This window comes from Lepisma saccharinum, chromosome 13 (assembly GCF_977018435.1).
Source record: "Lepisma saccharinum chromosome 13, izLepSacc3.1, whole genome shotgun sequence".
NCBI classification, from domain to species: domain Eukaryota; kingdom Metazoa; phylum Arthropoda; class Insecta; order Zygentoma; family Lepismatidae; genus Lepisma; species Lepisma saccharinum.
This window is the reverse complement of record NC_139241.1, coordinates 80,652,701-80,678,080: the sequence shown is the minus strand read 5'-3', so window position 1 is coordinate 80,678,080 and position 25,380 is coordinate 80,652,701. Positions and strand designations below refer to the sequence as shown.

General features: G+C 40.3%; 1 protein-coding gene across 1 annotated transcript in view; it reads right to left on the bottom strand.

The window, feature by feature from the left end:
* Positions 1-25,380, bottom strand: part of RunxA (RUNX family transcription factor Runt related A) — a 150,320-nt gene that overhangs the window by 20,370 nt on the left and 104,570 nt on the right. Inside the window, exon 3 of the mRNA XM_083133362.1 lies at positions 19,658-19,804. Within this exon, the coding sequence (XP_082989488.1) occupies positions 19,658-19,804 (147 nt within the window). The remainder of the gene's footprint in view (positions 1-19,657; positions 19,805-25,380) is intronic.

Here is a 25,380-nt window from a genome sequence, read left to right as displayed (position 1 = left end):
GTTGGTACGATGTGTGTTTGGGGCTTTAATGAGGTGAATATGAAGTTTTTATACTAAAGCTGCATTACAAGACAAGCGATATTCTCGATTAATTGATTTGTTTTTTTTAAGTCCACTTTATGCACTCTAAGGCTAATCGGGACTGAACCTACAGTTTAAAGTGGGATCCACGCGATATTCTCCATTATGATGAACGATTTTAGGGGTGGTCTTGAGTGATGGCACCCCTGTTTAGGGAGAAGGGGTAGATCAATTATAATGTTCAGTAAAGCAAAGGAAAAAGTTACTTTCGGTAGACACGCTGTCGTAATTAAATATTTTGTGGGGTAACGATATGGTTTAAGGGCGCGAATGATATGATTTGTGGGAAACGCATGATATGATTTGGGGAGGGGGTGCGCCATTGGCCTTGGGGAGGGGATGGGCACTCCTGAATTCTGGCACATTAAGGTTAGTTTATTTCTATCTTAAACCAGTTGTCTATGACATCATAAATATTACTATCACCTGATCGTATTATGTGGTCAAATGGACGCACGGGAAAGAATTTCCGTTTGTTGCTTTAATTTTGGACATTAGTATATATATGTATAACAACTATTGCAGATTCTTACGAAGTTACACTTAAGCAATTTACAAATTCGACTTACGTAAAATTCAAGTTACGTAAAGGTTTACGGAACGCATTACTTACGTAATTCGGGGGGGGGGAGAGGGTACTGTATGTGTAAATTGTTTAAGCAATGTTAGCAAAATTAAAATTATAAACTGGGTGCACACTTCTGCAAGTAATTCTTCCGGTGACCATGCTTACGGGTCCCAAGAAGTGTAATATTCTTCAAGGTGGGTCCCGGACTGAAAAAGGTTGAAAGCCACTGATCTACAGTGTGATTGCTCTCGTAAAGCCCCTTCTAACAACCAAGTGAGCGAGTCTCACAGTTCCGAGACTCTCTTCTGGTAGTCATGGCTGGGTTTTTATGATAATTTCCCTGAGTCACTCCAACTCAATGCTGAGATGGTGTCTTTTATCTAAGCTTTCCATCAACTCAGCACCTAATTCAAATGTGAGAGAACTCATGTTTCGCTCGTAAAGTCAGAAAGTCTCTGGTGCAATGGAACACCAAAGCTGCTATCTTAAAATTCTAATCCTACATAGGATATTACCTACCATATGGAGATATTGATGACCTAGCGTGGTGTTTAATGGGGCCGATCCTGTACAACTCGTCATCAAACCTAATGTTATATAGGCCTAACTCCAATCCTGGTGTAACCGAAACACCAAACCTAGAGTCTTATAACTCGAATGGTAATTTAACCGACACACCAAACCTAGAGTCTTATAACTCCAATGGTAATTTAACTGAAACACCAAACCTAGAGTCCTATAACTCCAATGGTAATTTAACTAAAACACAAAACCTACAGCCTTATAACTCCAATGGTAATTTAACTGAAACACCAAACCTACAGTCTTATAACTCCAACGAATGGTAATTTAACCGAAACACCAAACCTACAGCCTTATAACTCCAATGGCAATTTAACTGAAACACCAAACATAGAGCCTTATAACTCCAATGGTAATTTAACTGAAACACCAAACCAAGAGCCTTATAACTCCAATGGTAATTTAACTGAAACACCAAACCTACAGTCTTATAACTCCAACGAATGGTAATTTAACCGAAACACCAAACCTACAGCCTTATAACTCCAATGGCAATTTAACTGAAACACCAAACCTAGAGCCTTATAACTCCAATGGTAATTTAACCGAAACACCAAACCTACAGCCTTATAACTCCAATGGTAATTTAACTGAAACACCAAACCTACAGCCTTATAATTCCAATGGTAATTTAACTGAAACACCAAATCTACTCGTAGTATTTTGAAACTCCAATCCTCGTGTAAATGAAACACCCGACCTAGTATCTCCAATCCTGGCGTAACTGAACACTAAACCTGGTTATCAAAACTCGAATTCTAGTTTAACGGAAGACGCAATAAATATCTGATGTTTTACAACGTGAATGCAGGTTTGACTGAACATCTCGAAACATGACCGAGGCTTCTCTTATTGAGTCTGCGTACTAGCATGTAATGAGAATGAGAATTTCGAGCAAAGGGATGCTCTATGCGACTAAGACATATGTCGACAGTTTTAATTCATATTCGTTGCATGCGAACAAAAACGGGAGGACGATTTGTATGTTTCGAGACGAAGCTGACACGAGAAGGAGACAGGTGTTTGTAATTCAAAATTGGACTGAGAATGGAACGGACATTGCTTAGGAGATAGGACGAGGTCTTTCTTCTCCTACTTGGTTTTTCTTCATGAATTCTCCTGACAAATACTCCATTCTCTAATCTCATATTCTCTCTAAGCCCCGCGACAGGTAAAGTTTGCAGCAGGTTTAATGTATTAATCCACACGAGAACGGCGCTAAGAATCTTTCGTACCAGGCTTGCCTCAACAGCAGAGATGTTCATATCGTAGACAGTGAGAAAATCGACAGCAGCGTGTTTGAAAAAGAACTCCCTAGTTTAAATGTGTCCTAGAATCTGTACAAAGTGACATATAGTATTCTAGTTTGTGGTGTTTGATTCATCAACTCTCCAAGTTTGGCACCCTTGCAGTTGGTAGGTCTGCTTGACCTTGAGACGGCACCAGTGCTGTGTTTTTTCCTTTGTTCCCTCAGTTCAGTTCCGGCGTTCGTGTAGTGCAGAGCAATTCAGCAACAATGTGCACTCCGCAACAGAAAGCGCAGTGTGTTATTTGGTTTGTGAAAACTGAGTCAGACAGTGCAACGTTATTTTAGACGTCGGTATGGTGGTGAACCACCAACAGCAAAAACTATCCGTCATTGGCTAAAGTCTTTCAAGGAAACCGGTAGTGTTTTAAAAGGTAAATCACCAGGTAGACCGAGAACTTCCGAAGATGTTGTTGAACAGATCCGTGTTTCGTGTGTTCGGAGCCCGAAGTAGTCACTGGCCAGACGTAGTCTACAATTAGGAGTGCCTAAAGGTACAGTGTAGGGCAACACATGGATCCCACGTTGAGGTGTACTAACATTGAACAAAACTTGAAGGAATCCTCTTTCATGATATGTACTCATTGATGTAAGTTTTCATTACTTTCCCTATTAAATTTATACTTAAAACTAGGGAGTTCTTTTTCAAACACCCGTATTTCAGCGGAACTATATTCTGCGCGCACGTTTGTGTCTGTACATGCGAAAAGTTACTGCAAACTTACCCTGTCGAGGGGCTTACATTCTCATGTGGCATTTTGTCTCTGTCTTCATCTTCTACTTGGTTTTCCTTCATATGTTCTCCCGATAGATACTAATTCCTACATTTTTTAATTCCTAATTCAATCGACTCAGCCTCTACATTCCTTGGTGATATTTCCCTGCTTCTCTCCTTTCACTAATTATTCTCACAGGTATTGTGTTCCTCTCATTCTCAAGTTCCCATTTATCTGTAGAGTGTTTATATAAAGTCTAGCTATATGTTATTCACTCTCTCCGTCCATGCACATGCTTTTATTTCGTCTAATATCAGTATTTTAGTTCCTTACTTTTATTTTCGGGAAATTTGATTATTTCTTTATTGCAATTACGAGACTTTTTCTTAAGAGAACAAGAATGAGTGACGTCATCGTCTCAGGTTAGGAAATTGTTTATGTCGGACATCAGCGGGGGAATAAAAAATCCCTTTCCACCCATTACGTGCTGGGAGATATGAGAACCAACTCTTTGAAATGACTTGGGCGAAAGGGATGCTGTACGCGGATTCACACAGACGCATTGGGATCTTTTGAGGTGGCTGTTTCAAAATGCTACCGCCAGAGGTCAGCACGGTAATGAGCCGTGTTCTGCATACGGTTAGAGTCAAGAAGAGGTGGAGGGGGGCTGGGGGCAGGAGACGACGCAGAGGATTCTCCATGGCAAAGGATTCGGCACAGAGGAGCAGGAAAGCGCGGGGGCGGGGGGCAATGAAAGCTTGTACGGGCAAATTAATCGCGCCGGTGTACACACACTAGCGCGCCCCTCTGAAGAAAGTCAAGATTTAACAGGGTCAATATTTACCGTGGGAGGAAGCCCCCCCCTTCCCCCCCACTCCAGGCTCACCTCACTCAAATCTCCGTGTAGCAAACACATCCTTACGGTCACTGCATGGTAGGATCGATATACGCTCGCTGCGGGGCCTCTGGTCAGTGTGTATGGGAGTCGGGCAATGAAAGGATGTGTAAACAGCAAGTTCATAAAAAAATGGGGGCTTGTGGGGGCGGGGGTCATCGAGAGAGGAGGGGGGGAGCTGTGTTGACGATACTTTGATGTCGGTAGCATGAAAATTCACCTCTCCCTCTCTCAGACTCCAGCGCGAGCAGAATTCTCCAGGACCCCTTCGCACTCCAGCCAGGAAGTTTCCAGCAATTCCATGGAGGACTGGAGGTGTTGGTTCACCGCAAACTGGAAATTCGCATGTCTGGATCCCTTGATGGTTAAATAAAAAAAAATGGTGGGGAGAATGTATGACGTGTTTTTCACGGACGTCAACTGTTTAAAGCCCAGCTGGAGGCTCCAGACCATTATTCGGAGAAAGGGTTTATGTACCGAGCTTTTATTTTCTGCAACCCTCGCGGATACCCCATGATGCTTTGCGTGTTCTCTCACGGTAATGGATTAATTCGGCAAATTTTCTCCTGCAAAGTCAATCATTTTTCTTCCTTCTGATTGGTTCTGTGGAATTATGGATGCGAGAGTTACAGTCGGTAACGGAGTCAGGGGAAATAGGTTCGAATCCTGGGTATAGTATGGACTTTAATTGTTCGTATTCCTTCACCCATTACGTCAGACTAACATTCACCTATACTTTTAAAGATATGGCTGCAGACGCTCCCTTCCAAGCTAGGCTACTCTTTCTAAGATCTAAAGAAATAATAAAGGAAAATAAGATAAACAAACTGATAGGGGGGAGAGGATAAGGAAGAATAAGGGAAGAGGTGATACTAAAATGATGTAAAGCAAGAATGAGAGAGAAAGAGAATGGCTGAAAGAAAACAAAGAGGAATAAAGAAGAATTGTGAAATGAGAAAGGAAGTATAAGAAATAGACAGAGAGAGAGAGAGAGGAAGTGAATATCAGCGATATAAGAAAAAATGATTGAGAGGGATAGTGCCAGAGGAAAAGCTAGTGTGATGGATGGAGAGAAAGAATTACAGATGCAAAGAAAGAAGAATATTAAATAGAAAAGAAGGAAGAGGCACAGAGAAAGGTGAGAATAGAGAAACAAGAAGTAAAAATGACAAAACAAAGACGGAAAAGTAAGAGAAGAATTAATAGTAAGAAAGAAACAAGACGTTAGAAAAACCGACACAAAGAGAATGTCAGATAGAGAGACAAACGGAGGGGAACGGTAAGAACACACACACAGAGAGAGAGAGAGAGAGAGAGATTACCCTACCTTCAAAAGCATTCTCTCCATTTGATTTTTCATCAATATATTCGCCATTCTGAGAAAGACACGCAACAAAAGTGTAAAGATCACAACCTACATTTATTCCCCATCAATTTCGGTCTCCTTCATACTCTCAACTAATTTCTATTCATATCTATCACTATGCTTTTATAACTTTCCTTCTCTCCACATATCTTGTCTTACTGTTCCTCATCGCTCTACTACTAATTGATTTTGCTCCTGCTTTGTGTCTCTCTATCTGTCATTCTCTCTCCGTGACTATGTTCTCAAATTTACTTTTAGTCCGTTACTATTCTTCTTCCTTCTCTGTCTTGTTTGCAATTTTTACTTTTCTCCATCTGCCACTTACTCTGTGTCTCGCTTTCTCACACTTCCTTCATCTCCTCGTACCGTCCTTTCTGACATTCATCCCATTCACATTTTCATATTTCCAATTAGTCTTGACTGTCCCTCTTGTTTCATGTCTGTCTCTCCTTCAACCATCCTCTGTCTCATTCTGTTCTCACACCTGCCATGCCTATCTTTCCATTTCTGACATTTACTTACCATCTGCCACTGATCCTCTCTATCTTCCTCTCCCTGTGTCTCTTCATCTAACACTTGTATCTTTCTTTTCCCTTAGATCTCTCTGCATTTCATTTCACTTCTCCCTCTCCGTATATATATCTTTGTCCCTTTCTCCCGTTTGCTCTTTCAGTTTAAAACTGTTTTCTCTCCCTTGCTATTCTTTTCTCACTGTTTCTCCATTATCACTGTTTACCTTCGTCCTTTCTATTGCCCTCTAATTTCATCTCTCTGCTTCTTCATCGATCACTTTTTCTTTATTATTTTTCTTCCCTTTAGTCTCTCTGATTTGCATTTCACTCTACTATCTTCATGTGTATATCTTTGACCCTTTCAGTTTATCAACATTGTCTCTCCCTTGCTGTCGTTATCTCTGTTTCCTATATTGCACCCTTGTCCTCTCTATACTTCCTTCTATTATTCTCTTTCTGTGTCTCTTCATGTAAAACTTTTTACTTTATCTTCCCTTGGGTATATCTGTTTTCCATCTCGTTTCCCTCTTCGTCCCTTTATGCTGTTTCCTCATACAGTTTATCACTATTTTCTCTCTCCCTTCTTACTGTCTCTTCCTTTCCGTCTTTACCCTCTATCTATTGTCACCTGTGTTTGTTCATCTGACACTTCTTTCTTTCTCCTTCCTTAGGCCTCTCTGCTTTCCATTTCAATCTCCTCTCTTCATATATATATATATATATATATATATATAGGCGTATACTGAGTCCAAGATCTGGGCTGTCTCACTGTCACGTGGTCCTAGGCTATGAATTTAAATAAGTTTTCCAACTTTTAAGAAATCAGGTTGCCAACTCATAGGAAATCAGGTTGCCAATTCATAGGAAATCAGGTTGCCAACTCATAAGAAATCAGGTTGCCAACTCCAGAATCAGCATCATCTCACTGCTATGAATAATTTTGTCTACAATTTCTGATCAACTTATCTCCTGTATTTTATTCTCTAGACTCCAGGCTTCGCAGATAGAGCCTAGCTAGCCTAGATATATATATATATATATACACCTCTGCATCCCTTTCTGCTGCTTTCTCTTTTACTCCATCGCTACCCTCGCTCTCCTTATATCCATTTACTATATCCCAACCTTGTCCTCTTTCTCCACTTCTCTACCCTTTAGCATCTCTCCTTGCCTCTCTCTTCTCATGATTTACCCGAATCTTAGCGTGCCAGAGTAAACCTTCGGAAGTTTCTCGCTGCACTGTTATTAGTAGCGAAACCACTGAAGCGACCAACACCATCAGGACCAAGTCTTACGCATCGCCCTCTACGTATGACAGACAAATTTGAATCGGAGGAGAGAGGCAGAGAGCTCCCTGCCGGTGACAAGTCGCGTAATCTGATACAAATTACCAAGACGACGTCCTCAAGCGAGAACAACACACGCTCCCCTAATTGCACTTCAGCAACACATGTTCAGCGAGGAGACAGTCGCCACCTTGTTATTCCGGCGCCATTGTTTTCAGCGAGCGACTGACGAAACCATTAAACTACCTGCCAAGGTTTCGTACTGAGAGCAGTGTTGCAAACTTCAACGTCATAATTTCTCCAAAATTTCCCTTCAGTGTTTAAAAATTCCAAATTTTCATAACTTTTCCCCCCTCTTCATCATAAGATTTGTTGTAAGTATATAAATCAGTATTTACCTTATGTGGTGAAAACATGCAAAATATGTAGAAAAAGTCACAACACGATTAAATGAAGGATAGATGGCGGCCTCTATCATAATAAGATAAAGAATATCAAAAAATTAATTAGCCAAACTTTATTTCCGATGCAGACAAGCTAAACAACAAGCTATTTGGCTTTCTACTTGAACTGAACTTTGCCAATTTTCAGGGGAGGGGGAGGGACTCTCCCCCGTCGACAACTTGGATTCCCAGCTAATAGAAAGTCAGTTGATATGATCACATTTCTCAGTTTAAATGAAATCTTGGTCAGTCTGTAGCTGTTAGAATATGCTTTTCGTGTCATAATGAATTAATAAATTTTGTTTTATATTTAAAATATGACAGTACAAGAAAGAGCTCAATTACAGTGTTCTGCATGTTACATTATTATCTTATATCTAGAAATGAAAGCAACGTGTCGACCTCCGTGGCGGAGCGGTTAACACAGCGTGCTACGATGCCAGGGGTCCCGCGTTGGAATCCTCATCCTCATCGTCGCGATGAACCAAAAGTGGCAGAAAAGCGAAGTAAAAATAAACCAAATCAATCAATCAATGAAAGAAACGAAAAGTAGATTGATTAAGTTATGTTATTTTACGTCGCCTTTCTGTCACTTTTGGCTAATTTCGACGATGATGACGAGATGTGATGTGATGAAAAGGTCTCTCGCAAAGAACACCCATGCCAACGCCGGGATTCGAACCCGGAAATCGTAGTGACTTGGGATAACCACTCCCCCTAGAGTAAATGAGAATGAAAATAAACTTAAATTAAGATGTTTTGAAAATAAAATCTAAAGACAGATATATATATATATATATATATATATATATATATATATATATATATATATATATGTGTGTGTGTGTGTGTGTGTGTGTGTGTGTGTGTGGACCTAAAAGAGGCGAAACAACACGTGGGTGAAGAAAATTTGCATAATAGTGAAAGAATACTGTTAGAATAATTGGATCGAGACACTTCGGTGGCAGGCCATGTAGAGAACATGGAAGATGACAGAAAAGTTTAGAATTCTTCTTTTGAAAACCAGATGGTAACTGACCTGTAGGAAGGCAAAGACGAAGATAGAATGACAAGATTAAGGCCGGATTTGACCTTTGCCGACGCCAGCCAAACTCTTTTCGAACAATTCATCTCCAAATACAGCTAAATTACCAAATAACCAACTCTCCTACCCACCAGAAATTAGCGGAATATTTTACCTCTCTTTAGTAAATACATATGTGAAATTTAATTAAGGAGATTTAAGCCAGAATAAAACTTTAATTTAAGCTATAAAGATTGGATTGGATCGATTTGTTGTTTTAAGTTAAGTTTATGCACAGTAAGGCTAATCGGGACTGGACCTACAGTTTAAAGTGGGATCCGAACCACTATGTGCCTCCACCGGGAATCGAACCCGGGACACCTTGATTACAAGGCGACGACGCTACCACTGCGCCATCGGGAAGGCCGTTAAGCTATAAAGAGAGGTTCATATTATTACATAAGATGAGTTATATTAAATTAAATTAGAATTAGAAATGATATCACGAAAATTCCCCCCCTAATAATCTTTCTCACTCTCCCATATTATATAGAACACAATTTTTTCCCCCTCTAAAATTGTGTTCTATATAAATAATATCTGCTTGGAATTGGTCGGGTAAATATGGGGGATGTGGTAGAGCAGAGATACGATGCTTGGCCAGATATTCCTGGACTGATAAAGCAGTATGTGGCCTTGCATTGTCGTGCAATAAGAACTACTGCCCAGATGCCCACCTATCAGAACGGCGAGGCAGAATTGCTTGACGCAAATGTTTCAGGACGTCAATATAAAGGCTTTTGTTTATAGTTTGTCCTTCAGGCAGATATTCATGGTGCACCAAACCTTTAGATGAAAAAATGGGATCAACATTGTTTTTGGGTCATCTTGCACTGAATCTCTGCCTTTGCGAAACCTTTTCTGCCATTCAAAGATACGGCTTCTCGATAATGCCTTGTCACCAAATGCTTGCTGTATCATATTCCATGTTTCACTAGGACTTTCCCAGCTTAACACAAAACTTAATGTTAACACTGCAAGTCCATCACGACATTTGTGTAACTTCCAACTAAATGCGCCAACATGCCAAACAGTGGGCTGGTAAGCACAGCCCTGCCACCTAGCGTGATTACATGGAAACACTTCCAAGGCCATTTCTATTCAGAACACGTATCAGGAGACTGAATAACACCCATTTCTTATGTTTGAATATCACAGGTAAAGAATAAAAAATCAGTCCTGGAACTTTTCTGACAAAGGTTGTAGATTGGTAAGGATTGTTAAGAGTGGGTAGATTTGAACTTGAATTCTTGTTTTAAAAAAGTCCAGATAGGCTAATCGGGACTGGACCTACAGTTTATAGTGGGATCTGATCCAATATGTGTCTCCGGGAACCCTTGATTACAAAGCGACGACGTTAGCACTGCACCATCGGCGTAGGCCTTGGTGGGATCAGGTGCAAGACATACGTTGCTGCGGCAATAACCCTTCTGGTTTAGGATTACCAGAGAGTTGTGCAATAAATGTGAAAAAAGTTAAAAAATATAGAACACCGAAACTGACCCCACTTTATATTCTTTCCAAGACGATATTTTTAATGAATTTCCCTGAAGAGGGAAATTCCTCACAGTTAGCAACACTGATTGGGATTTCGCACTGAGATTCCGTTTTCATTTTCTCCTTCCCCCCTGAAAGACTATGTGCGCACGTGCATCCCCTCCCACTGCGGTGCACCCCCCCCCCCCTTCACCCTGTAGAGACGGAAGATGATTTTGATGTAAATTTCTGGCTTGGATGGATGAAGGAAACACAAGCACGCGAGAAGAAGCTGTCAGCCGGGGGATGGTTGCAGAGCACGAAGGGGTTGAAATAATGTACGTACTTATTACCCCTACACAGTATGACGTAAACAGAGATCAGTTTTTGGAAATGACGAGTTACTGGTAACAGTCACGTTTTTTTGGACTAAATGTTATGCCTGAATCACACGAGCGTAGATTTCCTGCTAGATTTTCCAGTTGGACTTGGTTGGACTAGTTGTATGTTAACTGGCCCATCTGCTTATACTGGTGGCATTTCCAGCTGGCGGTTGAGAAACAACGAATCAGCGATCAGTTGAATTCTCTTCGACTGACATCGGGCATTTTCGTGTCACAAGACACCCGAACGTTGCTGGCGGGACGAAACAAATGAGCGTCGAACCCAAAGCATGTTGCCAAACGTACTAGAAAACGGGGGGGGGCAGGGGGGGTTGATTAGCGGCGTTACCGTACAAAAGTTGTACAACAGGACACAAAGCACCCTAAGACTGTAAAAACAAGCTAATAAATACAACTGACAAAAACAGACGTACGCTTGGCAACGTTGTAACGGAAGAGTGATGTTACCCCTGCAGCTTTTGCTTCGCAACTGAGGTTGTTAGACACTCATCCAGGCACATACTCCTAAAGACGATTGGTGGACAGATGGAGCTATGTAGGTCCGCCGCCAGTTGGAGCTGCGATCTATAACCAATCCCGCGAAAACTAGGACACTCCTACTGAAAACCAGTTCGGTGTGTTTCAGCCTTTAGAGCCTGTTCGGCGAAGGACCGAACTTGAAAATACTATTTTTGTCTTTTCCGTCGCACCGCTGAACCAATCGGCTTTGTCCAGTTGCCGTGGTGAGGGGACATTCTCGTGGTATTCTACGTTACCAAATTGTTCGTTTCGAGTCGTTTTCGAAACAGGTGGCTCAATCAACAAGGCCACGCACGGCGAAGCCTAATGGTAGCAATCGAATGGGTCTCCGATTCCCTGCCTCTTCCTAGAATGCGAGTGATTGGTGTATGTTGATAGCAAAAGGTGTCGTGTACGACTGAACAAAAATCAGGCGTGTAGCAACACCGCTTTTCCCCTCTTGAAACTCCCACAACTGGAGGGGAAAAGCCTGGGACTCCAGAAGTTTCTTCTTTGGCCGGTCGGGCTTTAGTTCTGATGTTATTTTGCCGTAGCTTTACAGCTCATAATATAACGTCAAAGGGTTCGATATCCGGTGAAGGCACATAGTGGTTCAGACCCCACTTTAAACTGTAGGTTGTGACGTTCCTTTCTTGTGTTCGCCACTGGATCACGGATTACTACGTCACGGTAGCTACCCAATCTCCCTGTGCAGCGGAGTTATGAGACTCACCTTAATGTATACTACACTGGATTCTCAGGACGAAACGGTTTGAACAAAAAGAATAGCTTCTTACTATTTTACAAATTTAATAAAACATTTTACCTTTAAACAATCACTGCTAATTAATAACAATATTCACCAACACAATCACTTTTGAATTAAGTTGCTGCTTTTTCTTTAAAACAGCGTTTTTCACAAAATAGACGTCATCTTCCGGAACTCAACTTATTATTTTCTTTTTACGCACTGTTGTCCTCGCAACCGAATCAATAAAAGATTGGACAGTTCTACACATCTTCACAAACCGGAAATGACTTCCACTTCCGATATTGCGTGTAACAAATGTACAGCAAAAATTACAAATTTAAGCCAATATCAAAATATCAAACAACAGTATTGAAACTAACAAATCAAATGTGAAATTAACAGAAAACAAATAAAATATTTCATATGGTCAAAATAAACAAAGCGTATCAAGGTCCAGTCTTGATTAGTCTATCCGTCCATAACGTGGACTAAAACAGCAACAAATGAAGGTTCGAAAACTTCAAAATAGCAGTACTCTGAGCTACAAGTACCTACTATGGAAGAAGTTGAATTTTGTACTGAAAAAAATTAGTAATAATACAGCTCCAGGCGCGGATGAAGTGATAATAGAACTTTCTTGAATATTATGCCCAATTTATAAGAAAGGTGATAAATTAATATGTGGAAATTACAGAGGCACCACACTTCTTAGTGTGGGCTATAAAATCCTGTCAGGATTGATCAGTGAGAGAATAAAATGTTACACAGATATACTGGGAGAATACCAGTGTAGATTTCGCCCTGGTAGAAGCACTCCTCATCAGATTTTTACTATTATACAGATGATGGAGAAGTTTTATGAACATGACGTGGATTTGCATTTTCTATTTGTTGACTTCAGGCAGGCTTTTGACAATGTTAATCGGAATGAACTGTTTAAGGTACTTGAGGAGTATAATATTCCCCTCAAATAAGACTGATAAGGATGACTATAAGAGGTACTAAGGCAAGAGTGAGTGTTAGTAGTAAACTGAGTGAAGAATTTGAATTCAACACAGGAGTGAAACAAGGGGTATTATATAATCTAGCATTGGACAAAGTAATAAATGTAGTTGACCAAAAGGGAACAATATTTGGAAAGTCTAGTCAAATCTGCGCGTATGCAGATGATATTATAATCACTTCTAGAGCAATAAGTACACTTAAACAAATTGATGAGCAAATGGAAAGAGAAGCATTACTGGGGCTTACTGTAAATGAAAAGAAGACTAAGTACATGAGAATGTCTAAATCTGAGATCAGAAGAGCACCTCAAGATCTGACAAATGGAGATAAAAAGTTTCAGGGAGTCCCTTGCTTCAGATATCTGTGGACAATGTTATGAGTAAAGTAATATAGGAAATAATACAGTCAGCCAATCGTGCAAATTTTGCAAATAATCAGTTGTTCAGAAATAGGCTGATCACAAGAAATACAAAGCTTAAAATTTATAAGACACTGGTACGACCAGTTGTCACTTATGGTTAAGAGAATTGGACTTTGAAATTGTCAGATGAAAATGCCTTCAGAATATTTGAGACACGAATTTTAAGAAAGATATATGGACCTGTGAGGGAAGATATAATGCAGGGCTAGATGATTTAATAAAAGGCAAGGATATAGTGAGATTTGTCAAAACTCAGAGAGTAAAGTGGTTTGGGCACTTGGAGAGAATGATGGAACACTGGATGCCAAGAAGAATGTTGAGAGAAAAGCTTCACCACGCAAGAAGAAAGGGCAGACCCCGACTTCGATGGATAGACGACATCGCTGCAAACTTGCGGACGATGAAAATTAAAGGATGGAGGAGAAGAATTGGTGACAGATTGGAATGGAGGCTGATTGTGGAGGAGGCCAAGGCTCATCAAGGGCTGTAGAGTCAGAAACAGAGAACTACTCTGAGTGGTATGGTTTTATCACACGCACTATGTTTGATTGACTTGCTTTATTTTACTTCGCTTTTTTTGCCACTTTTTGGCTAATTTGCGAAGATGGGGATGAGTGACGAAACTGATGAATGGACACTCACAAATATCCATGCCCAGACCAGGATTCGAACGCGGGACCCATGGCGTCGTAGCCCAATGTGCTAACCACTCGGCCACGGGGCCGGCACACACTATACAGGGTGTCCCAGAAGTCTTTCCCTGATTACAAACTTTATTCATATCCGCTATATGCAATGTAGAGATGTGAAAGTGGTGCCAAAATGTAGGAAAACTAACCAAGATTTTTTGTTGCAGGTTTGAGTAACGTGGCTGTAGTGTAGCAGTGTCAGTGCCCAGAAATCCGGAAATGTTAACAAATCAGGAAAAAGCTCAGCATGTCCTCTGGTATCACGAGACCCGGTCACCAATAACAGTGCAGAGGAACTTTCGAATGTACAGAATTCTTTCGTCTAGAATATCTGCCATCAATAAGTTGGTATTTATCTTCATTCCCAAATCCTGTCAAGTCCAAGAAACATTGTATGGAAAGATGCCACCCGATGTCAAGAGCATTAATTCCGGATTCCTTGGCACTGACACTGCTACACTACAGCCACATTACTGAAACCTGCAACAAATAAACTTGGTTAGTTTTCCAACATTTTGGCACCACTTTCACATCTCTACATTGCATATAGCGGATATGAATAAAGTTTGTAATCTAGGATACCCGGTATTTCTACGCACATTGCCATTCTAACAGCCAATAGGATTTCACAGAAGCCACGTATATATGTTGACAATGACTTCGTTCTTTCAGCGAACAGAGAATAAGTTGCAAATTCTGCTATTTTAATCACCACCAGCTTTCTAAACGGTATACCCCCCTTCAAATCGACCGCCATTGAAACCCTGAAAGAAAAAAGGAAGGCTGACGAAATTTGAACCTGTTCCCGCTGTCATTGACACGGGTGGAGGGCAATGGATCCTACCCCCTGTTTACGACCTCCCTGATCCCCTTGCGGGTGGTTGTGCCACCCCAATAAACACCAGATGCTGAAGGTCGTTGATGAATAGGAGCCCTTCGCCCGACAAAAGAAGAAGACATCAACAGGAGCCCTAATTTGTCCTTCAAATTGCCCGCTGGTGTTTGCTGATGCAGCCTCTCAAGTGTTGCCAACTCGGGTATTAGGAGCTAAATGGATAAGCATAGATATGTATATTCTCTGTGACAAAGTTTGACGTCCCTGCCCTTTTCCCTTTACTGCAGAAGCCACAGACCAGTCATGCAGTTGACATATGATATTGTTGCCTCATCGTGCTGCACATTGTTTCGGTTAGAATGAATAATTTTAAATCTTTCGGTGCCCCTCTCGTATACTTGTGCGAACAGGAGCGTATAGACTGAAGTCTAGAGAATAAAATACAGGAGAAAAATCGATCAGAAATTGTAAATAATATTATTCATATCAGCGAGATGATGATGCTGATTCTGGAGTTGGTAACCTGATTTACTATGAGTTGGCAACCTGATTTCTTATGGGTTGGCAACCATATATCTTAGGAGTTGGTAAATTTATTTCTATTCATAGCCTAGGACCACGTGACATAGCCCAGATCTTGGACTGAGTATACGCCACTGTGTGCGAACATTCCATGACACCACTATTCAATTAGCGAGGGAGGAGTCTCCTCAAAATAGCTTACAATTAGATTAAATGACATATTAACCACATTTTTCATTCATACTAAGTTGCGATGTGACGCAAATTTTCCATTTTTAGTGCTTCTCGGCAATTTTATTACATTTTACAGACAGCCTTTGAGTAGATACTGTCAGCGCTTGATGTGAAACATTTTAGCTGAGGGGAAGCTCCTATAGTTTAACATGGTGACAATGAGACAACTGGGGATGCTTTGCTAAAATGTTTCCACCCCCTCACTTCGAGCACTGGTCCTGAGTACTGTAAATTTTCTGGTACGTGAGTGTAACGTGTTCCGTAACATTTTAGCAAAAGTGATATTTTATGAATATAGCAGCCACAATTGACATACATACATAGTACATACAAATTATTAAAAAAGTTGTTATTTCAGTACTATTTACCCTAACAATTTTCCAATACACTTTAACGAAGGTTGGGACCTACCCCAAAAAGAAATCCTGCTTACGCCACTGATAAAAGGACAATTTAAGTTATGATACAAGTTATACATAAATGTCCAAGCGACCAGAACGCATGCGTGGAGATTCCAGAGGATCCGGACCCCCACCCGAAAGACATGCCTAAATAAAAGAAACAAAATATGTAGTTTACTGTTGTGTATTATCCAGCGTTGCGTTGACAGTGTCCGCAAAAATTTCTGCATATTATTATTACTATTTATAAGGGACGTTCCTTTTCATCAGTTGAACAATCTTTTTGGTATTCAGTAAATAATCCATTTTTAAAACCTTGACATTTATTTCATTGGTACGACAGCTGTTTTATACAAATTTTAGTGATCTTAATTAGATCTAAGCTACATATTACTAATTTTTATTATTAATTGATCTGTTAATAGAAATGTAAATCTTATCAACCCATTCATTATAAACTTTTTTTATTATTTTATTATTACGTGTGAGATGCTTGGTTCCGACCTCTCCCGAAATATAGTTATGGATACGTGCATGGGCATCCGGAAGGGGGGGCCAAGGAGGGGCGTGGCCCCCCTGGAAAATAAAAGTCAACCAAAAATTAAGTATTTCACACATATAATTTCATTTTAGCCACAATAATATGTGTTAATTATTGCATAAACATCATAAATTCAAATGTAAGCAATGTTTTTTTTTTCCCCTCCCTGGAAAAAATCCTGCGGACGTCCATAGAGGAATAACCGCTAAAAGAACTAAAAGTGAGAGTAATATCAGCTCAAGCAAAGCTGAACGTGAGAACAAAAGACAGAAATAAATACGGGACGAAATAATGTGAAACCGAACGTCAGTTCAGGAATAAAAGCAAAAGGGAATAACCAAGAAAGAAATAAGCAAGAAAAAGGGAAATGAGTGACCGAAAATAACATCAAAAGAATAAAACTCGAAAGGTTTTTAAAGTAATTTTTTTCCCCCGATCTAACCCATTTAGCACTTTGCTGACACCAATCTTTAGATCGTCTCCTTGTACGCTTGGTTGTTTTACCGTATTGCGAGATGGCAACATCGCTTAATGGCCAACGTGTGGACTTCTGGAAGGCCTGACCACGTGCTGCGAGGGCTCTTGTGTGTTTTATGGCGGATTTCCTTTCCTAACAGCCTAGGTGGGGTCTGCAATCAGTAGTCGGTCAATGGGTGGCTGTCGGCCCAAGCTTCCCGTCCCATTGAGGGAGGTGGTGGTCACTCGGAGGGGCGGGAAGTCACCGCCGTGGGCAACGTCCTTTCAAAATCTTGCCTCTCTCTTCTTTTTCCAGAGTTCAAAAACTAATTCCGCTACATGTTTCCAAATAGTAGTTGGAACGAGTAATAAGTTATTACTAATAACTTTCACTCCCCGCAGGAATAAGACTATCTGTTTTATAGAAATGTTCCTCTCTAACTGCGAGAATAAGCACGAACAGAAGAATGCAGCAAGGAATACAGGCAACATGAATTTAATGAACGGACAATAAAGAATATAAGGAATAACCCTTGAAAAAAATAAGCTCTAAAGTTGTTCTGAGTGGGAGAATAAGCATGAAAGGAATAACTAAGGAAAAATTAGTGATAAATTATAGCCGTGAATGGAATAAATGTCAAAGGAAATCGGCCTGAGCGCTGAAGTAGTTCGGGTGCAGAAATATGCGTGAAGGAAATAACTACGAAAAGAAATTAGCGATAAAAGAGATATGAGTTCAAAAATATGTATGAAAGAAATAAGCGATAAAAGAGATATGAGTTCAAAAATATGTATGAAAGAAATAACTACGAAAAGAAATGAGCGATAAAAGAGATATGAGTTCAGAAATATGTGTGAAAGAAATAACTACGAAAAGAAATAAGCGATAAAAGAGATATGAGTTCAGAAATGTGTGTGAAAGAAATAACTACGAAAAGAAATGAGCCATAAAAGAGATATGAGTTCAGAAATATGTGTGAAAGAAATAACTACGAAAAGAAATAAGCGATAAAAGAGATATGAGTTCAGAAATGTGTGTGAAAGAAATAACTACGAAAAGAAATGAGCCATAAAAGAGATATGAGTTCAGAAATATGTGTGAAAGAAATAACTACGAAAAGAAATAAGCGATAAAAGAGATATGAGTTCAGAAATGTGTGTGAAAGAAATAACTACGAAAAGAAATGAGCCATAAAAGAGATATGAGTTCAGAAATATGTGTGAAATAAATAACTACGTAAAGAAATGTTCGATGAAAGAGATATGAGTTCAGAAATATATATGAAAGGAATAACTACGAAAAGAAATGAGCGATAAAAGAGATATGAGTTCAGAAATGTGTGTGAAAGAAATAACTACGAAAAGATATAAGCGATAAAGGAGATATGAGTTCGGAATTATATGTGAAAGGAATAACTACGAAAAGAAGAAAGCGCAAAATTAGTTATTTTTCGAGGAGTGAAAAGAATAACTAACCAAACTTCAAAGCGCAACAGGGCAAGGGCCTCCCTGAGCACTTTTTGATTGGGTGACGCGTTATCAGCGCATAGAATTCAATCGCCGTTGTTTACTGACTTTGGAGGCCGGAGACCGCCATTTCTTATCAAGTTCCTCCCGAATTATCCTCATGACGCTGGGTCAACGCCGAAATTTTGGTGGCTCTCATTGGGAATCGAACCAAGGATCGTTTGCACCAAAGGCGAGAGCGCTAATCATTTGAGTATGCAGGAGCCCTGAAAGGAATGATAATGAAAAGAAATAAGCACTAAATTTGTTCTGAGTACACAACAAAGCGAATGACTACGAAAAAAAAGCATCTCTGAGTCCAGAAGTAAGTGTGAAGGAATAGCCACGAGAAGATGTAAGTTGTAACGTTGTTCCGAGTTTAAGAATAAAACTACGAATAGATATAAGCGCTACAGGGGTACGGGAATGTTAGAAAGATGAATAAACTATGAAATGAAATCAGCGCTAAAGCTGCAGGTATCAGAAATAGTACGAATCAGTAATAAAAAAGTAATATACTCTAAAATATTGTGAGTACGGTTAGTATATGAGATACAAGGTGAAAAGTATCACCGCACACATAATAAATGTTACGAAATAAAAACAAAAATAAGGAACCAACAATAAGCAACTGGATAAAAGAAAAATGGATGCTGCAAGCGGAAATAACAGTGGTAGGATAAATAGTAGGTGTGAGGATGCGAACCCTGTAGCAACAGTGCTGTGTTCGTTAAAGATGAGTAGAATGAACAATTGTCCTCCCACCGCTATTTCACCCCGAGCTCTGGAGGGTCCACTCGTAACAGGATTCTTTATGAGCTTACAGTACGTTTGGCAACACGGAGTAACTCCTATCACTTTCGTTTAGTGACGCGAGCGGCGTTCGGCAGGTTCTGACACGGAAATAAACGATGTCAGCCGAACCCAATCGCTGAATGAGACCAGTATAGCGTCATATCAGCCGATACATGAGAGAGATTGGCTGCTGTGCTCACGTGCTCTCAGCAGAATTACAATTTTAGGTTGGAAGGGAACAAGTTACACCTCACGAACTGTGGAAATATGTTTCTTGTACTTACTCTGGCAGTTGGACATGGCAGGCATCCTAAAGCTGAGGGAGCTAGAGAGGGGGTCGGCCCTCTGCAGGGGGTCCAGCGGGTTGGCGAAGTGGCCCCCTAGGAAGGGCCTCTGGCCGAAAGCGAAGGCGTGGAACTGCTGCTGCTGCCCTAGGAAAGAAAGCACTAAACATCAGCACTGAAACCTGTCCGTTACAACCAACATTGCAACATGCATCATTTAGCCATTATACAAGTCAGCCATAGCCGTATTTAGAGGGAGGGGGTTAGGGTTCAACCCCCCTCCAGGGTGCGAAATCATTGAAAACTGGTGGGGGCGGGAGAAAGTTCTTCATCTTCAAACCCCCTCCTCCACAAACATATGTGTATATTATACGATATACATATTTGTAATGTTAATAAAACTAAAAATAAACTACTCGATTAAAAATATATTATTATTATTAGTTACATAAAGGAAATTAATTTTTTACTTTTATACATATCAGATATGCAAAGAAGCAAATTTCCTTACCAACTGATTAAAGATGTTAATAAATAATGAAATAGTTCAAGTGGTTTTATTATGTGTAATTTTTTGTTTAGTTTGTGCTTTATGTTAATATAAATCAATTATATTTCATAGTTATTATTGTTTGGCATTCTTTTTTTACTTTCATTGTGTGTATTGATTTAGATTTGTTAACGATCTCTTGAGAGAGAATGCATTCAATACTCACAACTACACTCGATATTATTCTTAGTAAAGTATATTTGAAAATAAAAGTAATTGCTTATCATTTGTTTGTTATAACAAAAACTCTCCACCACGGAAATTTTTCGTGGGGGGATTTTGAGGCCAAGATTGTTAGTGGGGGAAATAGCTCCAGGATTTATCCTGCCCCCCAGAAACTTCAGGCATGTTGGATTAATGGGAGTTCAGAAACTAGAATTTGTAGCACATTTTCAAAACATTATACGCACTTTCACAAAAATACAACAGATACAATTCTGAAATGATCGAGCTAGAATTTTCAAACATTCTGAATTCTGAAATTTTAGCGAAACGGGTTTAATTCTCAGAATCGCAGACCACCCGCGACCCCTTCATTTTCACTTCTGCTGTCCTCTATCCAGTGCTGTTCCTATATCAGACTGAAAATTCCCTTGTGATTGTCCCAAAATTTCCATTCCAACTTTTAAATACCCTATTCGATAGGGTTTAAATCCCCTCTTTATTAGAGTTCAAAAGGATATCCAGCTTCGTAGTGTATTACATTCACTACCCTTCACCCAGCGATCGATATAGTACATACAATTAACCTATATGCGGTCCTATAAAGCATATGCTTTTACAGTGCATTGTGGTTGTATATCATGCTGTTTGGTAAGTATTGGAACAATATGAGCGTCGAAAAGTGGGATCGAACGTCTATAGACCCCCCTCCCACACACACACACACACAAAATTGACATCATTTATTGCAAAGTTACAAAATTGTAACGAGTGCACTCACGATCCCCGAAATGACGTGTCAATCATACCCCGGCACGGGGCCAAACGTCGTTATGTGTACGGGAGACCGGTCGTGACTCTCGGTCCAGGTTTTCAAGTTCGGTACTGAGACGGTCGTTTATTGTCATAGTATTGCGAGGCGGAGATTAATACCTTGAAATGTTACACTGTTTTGTTTACCTTTGATATGTAGATTCGAACAATCATAAAACACTAATAGCATAATATCTGGTACCTGAAAAACGTCAAATAACAACACTGACGAACGGTAAAAAAGTGAATATATATTGTAACAACAAAAAATATTGCAATCAACAACTGTTTACAAAGCCTCCTCAAGCTCTCCCAACATTCACTCTGTCTCTCTTTCACACACATGAGGTATTTTTACATATGAAGTATAAATACATATTACGGATCTCATTAACATATCATTCCTTTTAATTTTTAAACCTTTATGTGAATTTAGGGCATTTGTCTGCCAGCTCCTGTGCTCTTTTAATTTAACTTAAGTGCCAGCCCTCGGAAAGCGGTTAACTAAGACAATTGGGTCGGCGTGGTTCAATCTTTCGTTCGAATGAACGTATGCATCGAGTCGCAAGCTCGACATTATACAAGTTTCCCGGACGGGGGCATTACACACAAGCCTCTCTCGTCCCATGAGAACAACTACTCAATTACATAGTGATGCAAAAACTTAATTGGCTCCAGCTGCCGGAATACACTAATCAATCGTCGGCGCGAGCAAAAATTACCTTAAAAACCACTATGCAACAAATAATACTATTTCACGCACACGACCTTGCAATAAAAACAACTACGCTTTCCACAATTAAAAGAACTCATCAGTCAACTATCGACAAATTAAATGGCGCGACGGGGCGGTCGGTTACACAAAAAATGGAGCACACTTTGACAATTTACACTAAATATTAAAGAAATGAAATGGAGCTTCTAACGCTGAATGCAGACAATTAAATTAGAACATCTGAACCTGAAATAACTCTTTTTTATAACAATACCAAAAATTATCAGACGCGGGGTTAGGTTTAGGTTTTTCCTGAGTAACTTTGCTAATAAGTGAGGCTTCGGCGTTAACTGTACGGTGTTGATACCAACGACGCACGTTTACATGTACATGAGACCCTCTGAAGTATACTGTACCAGACTCTGCTACATGGCGTGGTCATTCATCTCTCCTGGACGCGGGACTTGCACACGGTTCCTTTGTGGCGAAATTGTCCTCCAAGGTCGATCGCGACGATCTGTTGTACTTGCACCTCCTTAGTACTTCGGGCTTTCCTCTTGTCACTAGCGTCGGATGTACGTGGTCACGCGCCGGTCAGGAATCTCTCCAGTGTCGGGCATCAATTGGACGTCGACCTGCAATCATCTCTCTCTGGTGCCGGGCTTCGTTTGGGCGTCGTTCTCGAATCGTCCTTCCCCCTCTCTCTCTGGTAACGAGCTTCGGTTGGAACGTCGATCTGGAAACGTCCTTCGGGCTTTGGTTGGGACGTCGATCTGAAAGCGTCCTTCGGGCTTTGGGCAGTGTTTGGTTTTGGTGTCGTCTTTGGCGTTGGCTGACTGGCTTCGGCGTCGTTGCAGGCGTCAGGGGGAGCGACGGCTCCCTTCTCTATCTTCTCTAGCCCTCCATCATTATGTAGTCCACGCTTGGCAAAAACAAATCACCGCGTAATCTTCACCAAAATAAGGCGCACACTGGTAACGCTCTATCTGCGATTCACTCACGGTACGTAAGGAAACAAAGTCCACGGACACAAAACAATAATCACGCGAGAGTGTAGCGCGGAGATGCTCTCTCTGTGAAATCCGGGTAAAAACTGTCTGTGGGATCATAGTACTGCCTATATATAAGAGATTCGAATTCTTCCGTTGAAAGGGACGCTCTCGTGGCTTGGCTTCTGTTTCAGAGGGGTGGAAATGACCTCTCTCCATTGTCTTGAAACGCGGTCAAGTGCGCGTCGTCGATCCTTGCAGGCTTGGGGTCTTGCTGGGATCTCTGGTCATCCGTGAACATGGGTTAGCCCGCCCGCTGCGACTCAAGTCTGGTAGCGACGAAAATAATCTTTCCTTATCTCCGCGTTGGTGCAAATATGTCATGTTCTAAGCGGCGGCTGTCACTCAAGAAAAACCTGTCCCCAACTCCCGACGTATGGCTCGGATACAAATTTATCCACAAAATAAAAGAACCTCACACTTTTATATTTGAACATAAATGAATCAATAAACAAAAAATAATCTACATCGAACTGCGTTTTACATGTCACTAGATACCGTGACAAAATAGCAGAACGTTTGTTAGTTAATAACTGAAATAAAGTCCAGTTAGTATTCAAACACATAGAAAAATTGAGGTTACAATACAGGCACCAGGTTACGCTTTACCATTTAATCCAAATAATAACTGGTTTCCACAGGTTTCAAAATTCCAAAAATTAAGTTTTATGTGAATGGTCAAACAACATAAACTATATGACTAAAATTTCTCTCTCTTACTTTTAAAACTTTTCTTGAGGTATCTAAAATTTAATAACAAAATATAATAGCTGTGCTTTATTCACACTTCTCATGGATAGAGTAGAAAAGTCCCCTCAAGGATATAAGGACAGAAATAATAATAATAATAATAATAATAAATAATGCGTTTGGAAACAATTAGTTATTTATGAAATTTTAATTATTATTATTATTAATTAATTATCATTATTGTTATTATTTCTATTATTCAAATTTCTTACGACGCCCATGGGAACAATTATGAGTGAACCCCCCCGAAATGTTTTCTGCCTACGGCCGTGAAGTATGCACTAGCAATTTTTCTACAATTGCAATAATAATTATAATACATAGGTATATATAATCCTAGCGACGAAAGGGGAGTTTTGAATTGAGCTTTCCCTGTGGCTTAAAAGTGTAGCAGATAGAAAATAATATGTTTAACTACAGATGGCGGGTCAGTCGTGTTCAGCGTCTTCTCTGCAGTCCGCGCTGTGGATTACTCCTCAGTTCATGAAGATGAGAACGGCGTTAACACTCAAAACCTGAAAACTTTTTCAAAACCCACGTGGTCGTAATCACGCGAAAATTTCCTTATAAATAATAGTAATATTCAAGTGCTATACACAGGATTTTACCCAATACAGTCCCACTAACTACACGCTTACAGTATATAAAGTACAAATTAAAATAAGGTACGTTAAAATACATTTCATATCTTAAACACACAATTTTTTTGCTGAAATTCCGTGTACAACCTTTTAGAGGATGTTATTTTAAAATGGAGAGCCATCTTTCTTTATCTTTCTCTCATCCCCTCTAATTCCTTAGCAACTGGTAGAAATGTTGTCAGCAATGGCTGTTACGACGTCATGTATTTATTGTATGCTGTGCAAAGTACACTAACAGCACTAGACCTAACCTGCATTGCTGCTATTAGACGCATACGTGAGTAGGTTAGGTGGGCCAGGTTTGGTGCTGTTAGCATATATCTCCAAGTTGCTATAGCTGTCGCTAGCCGCTAGTTTAATTCTTTTCCGTAGCTTTCTTACGTTCCTCTTACCTTATTCTGTCGATCTATGTATTTGTGTGTGTCCAGCTCCACCATAAACAAGCAATTAATTAATCATGATATAAAAATGCTTGTTAGTCTCTGTGAAGGTAATTAGGCAGGTTCGAGGGTAGGTAGGTATAAGTTCTTTTGCTGGGCTATAACCCCCCGCGTCGGCTCAGTGGTGACTTTCTTGCGTCTCTCTTCGCCAAAAGTGACAGGAAAACGCTCCGAAATAGGAAAACACAAAAATATATATTTGTTCACTCAACAACATCCGATGAACCAAACTTCACCACGCAAATCCCAGAGCCGATTCCGAATTTAGAAATCAATCCCAAACCTTGTGTTCCTCCTGCACAACACGAACAACAGCATAGGTGCAACTCTAGCCGTCACCCTTGAGCAACACACATAGGCAGTGTATGCGAGTATTTGCATTCTCCTGTTATTTATCCCGACATACAAGTGCTTTCAAAGCCTCCGAAAGTTCAGTAGCTCACGACCTGCGACTCTTGGGGATTACGGAGAAGATTCTCTTCAAAGACCCCCAACTGACACACGGTTTCACATGATGGAGTGCCCCCTCTCTCTCCCCCATCCAGGACTCTCAAGTTTGTTTGGTTTACACGCATTCATATCTTGGGATCTACGCCGCACACA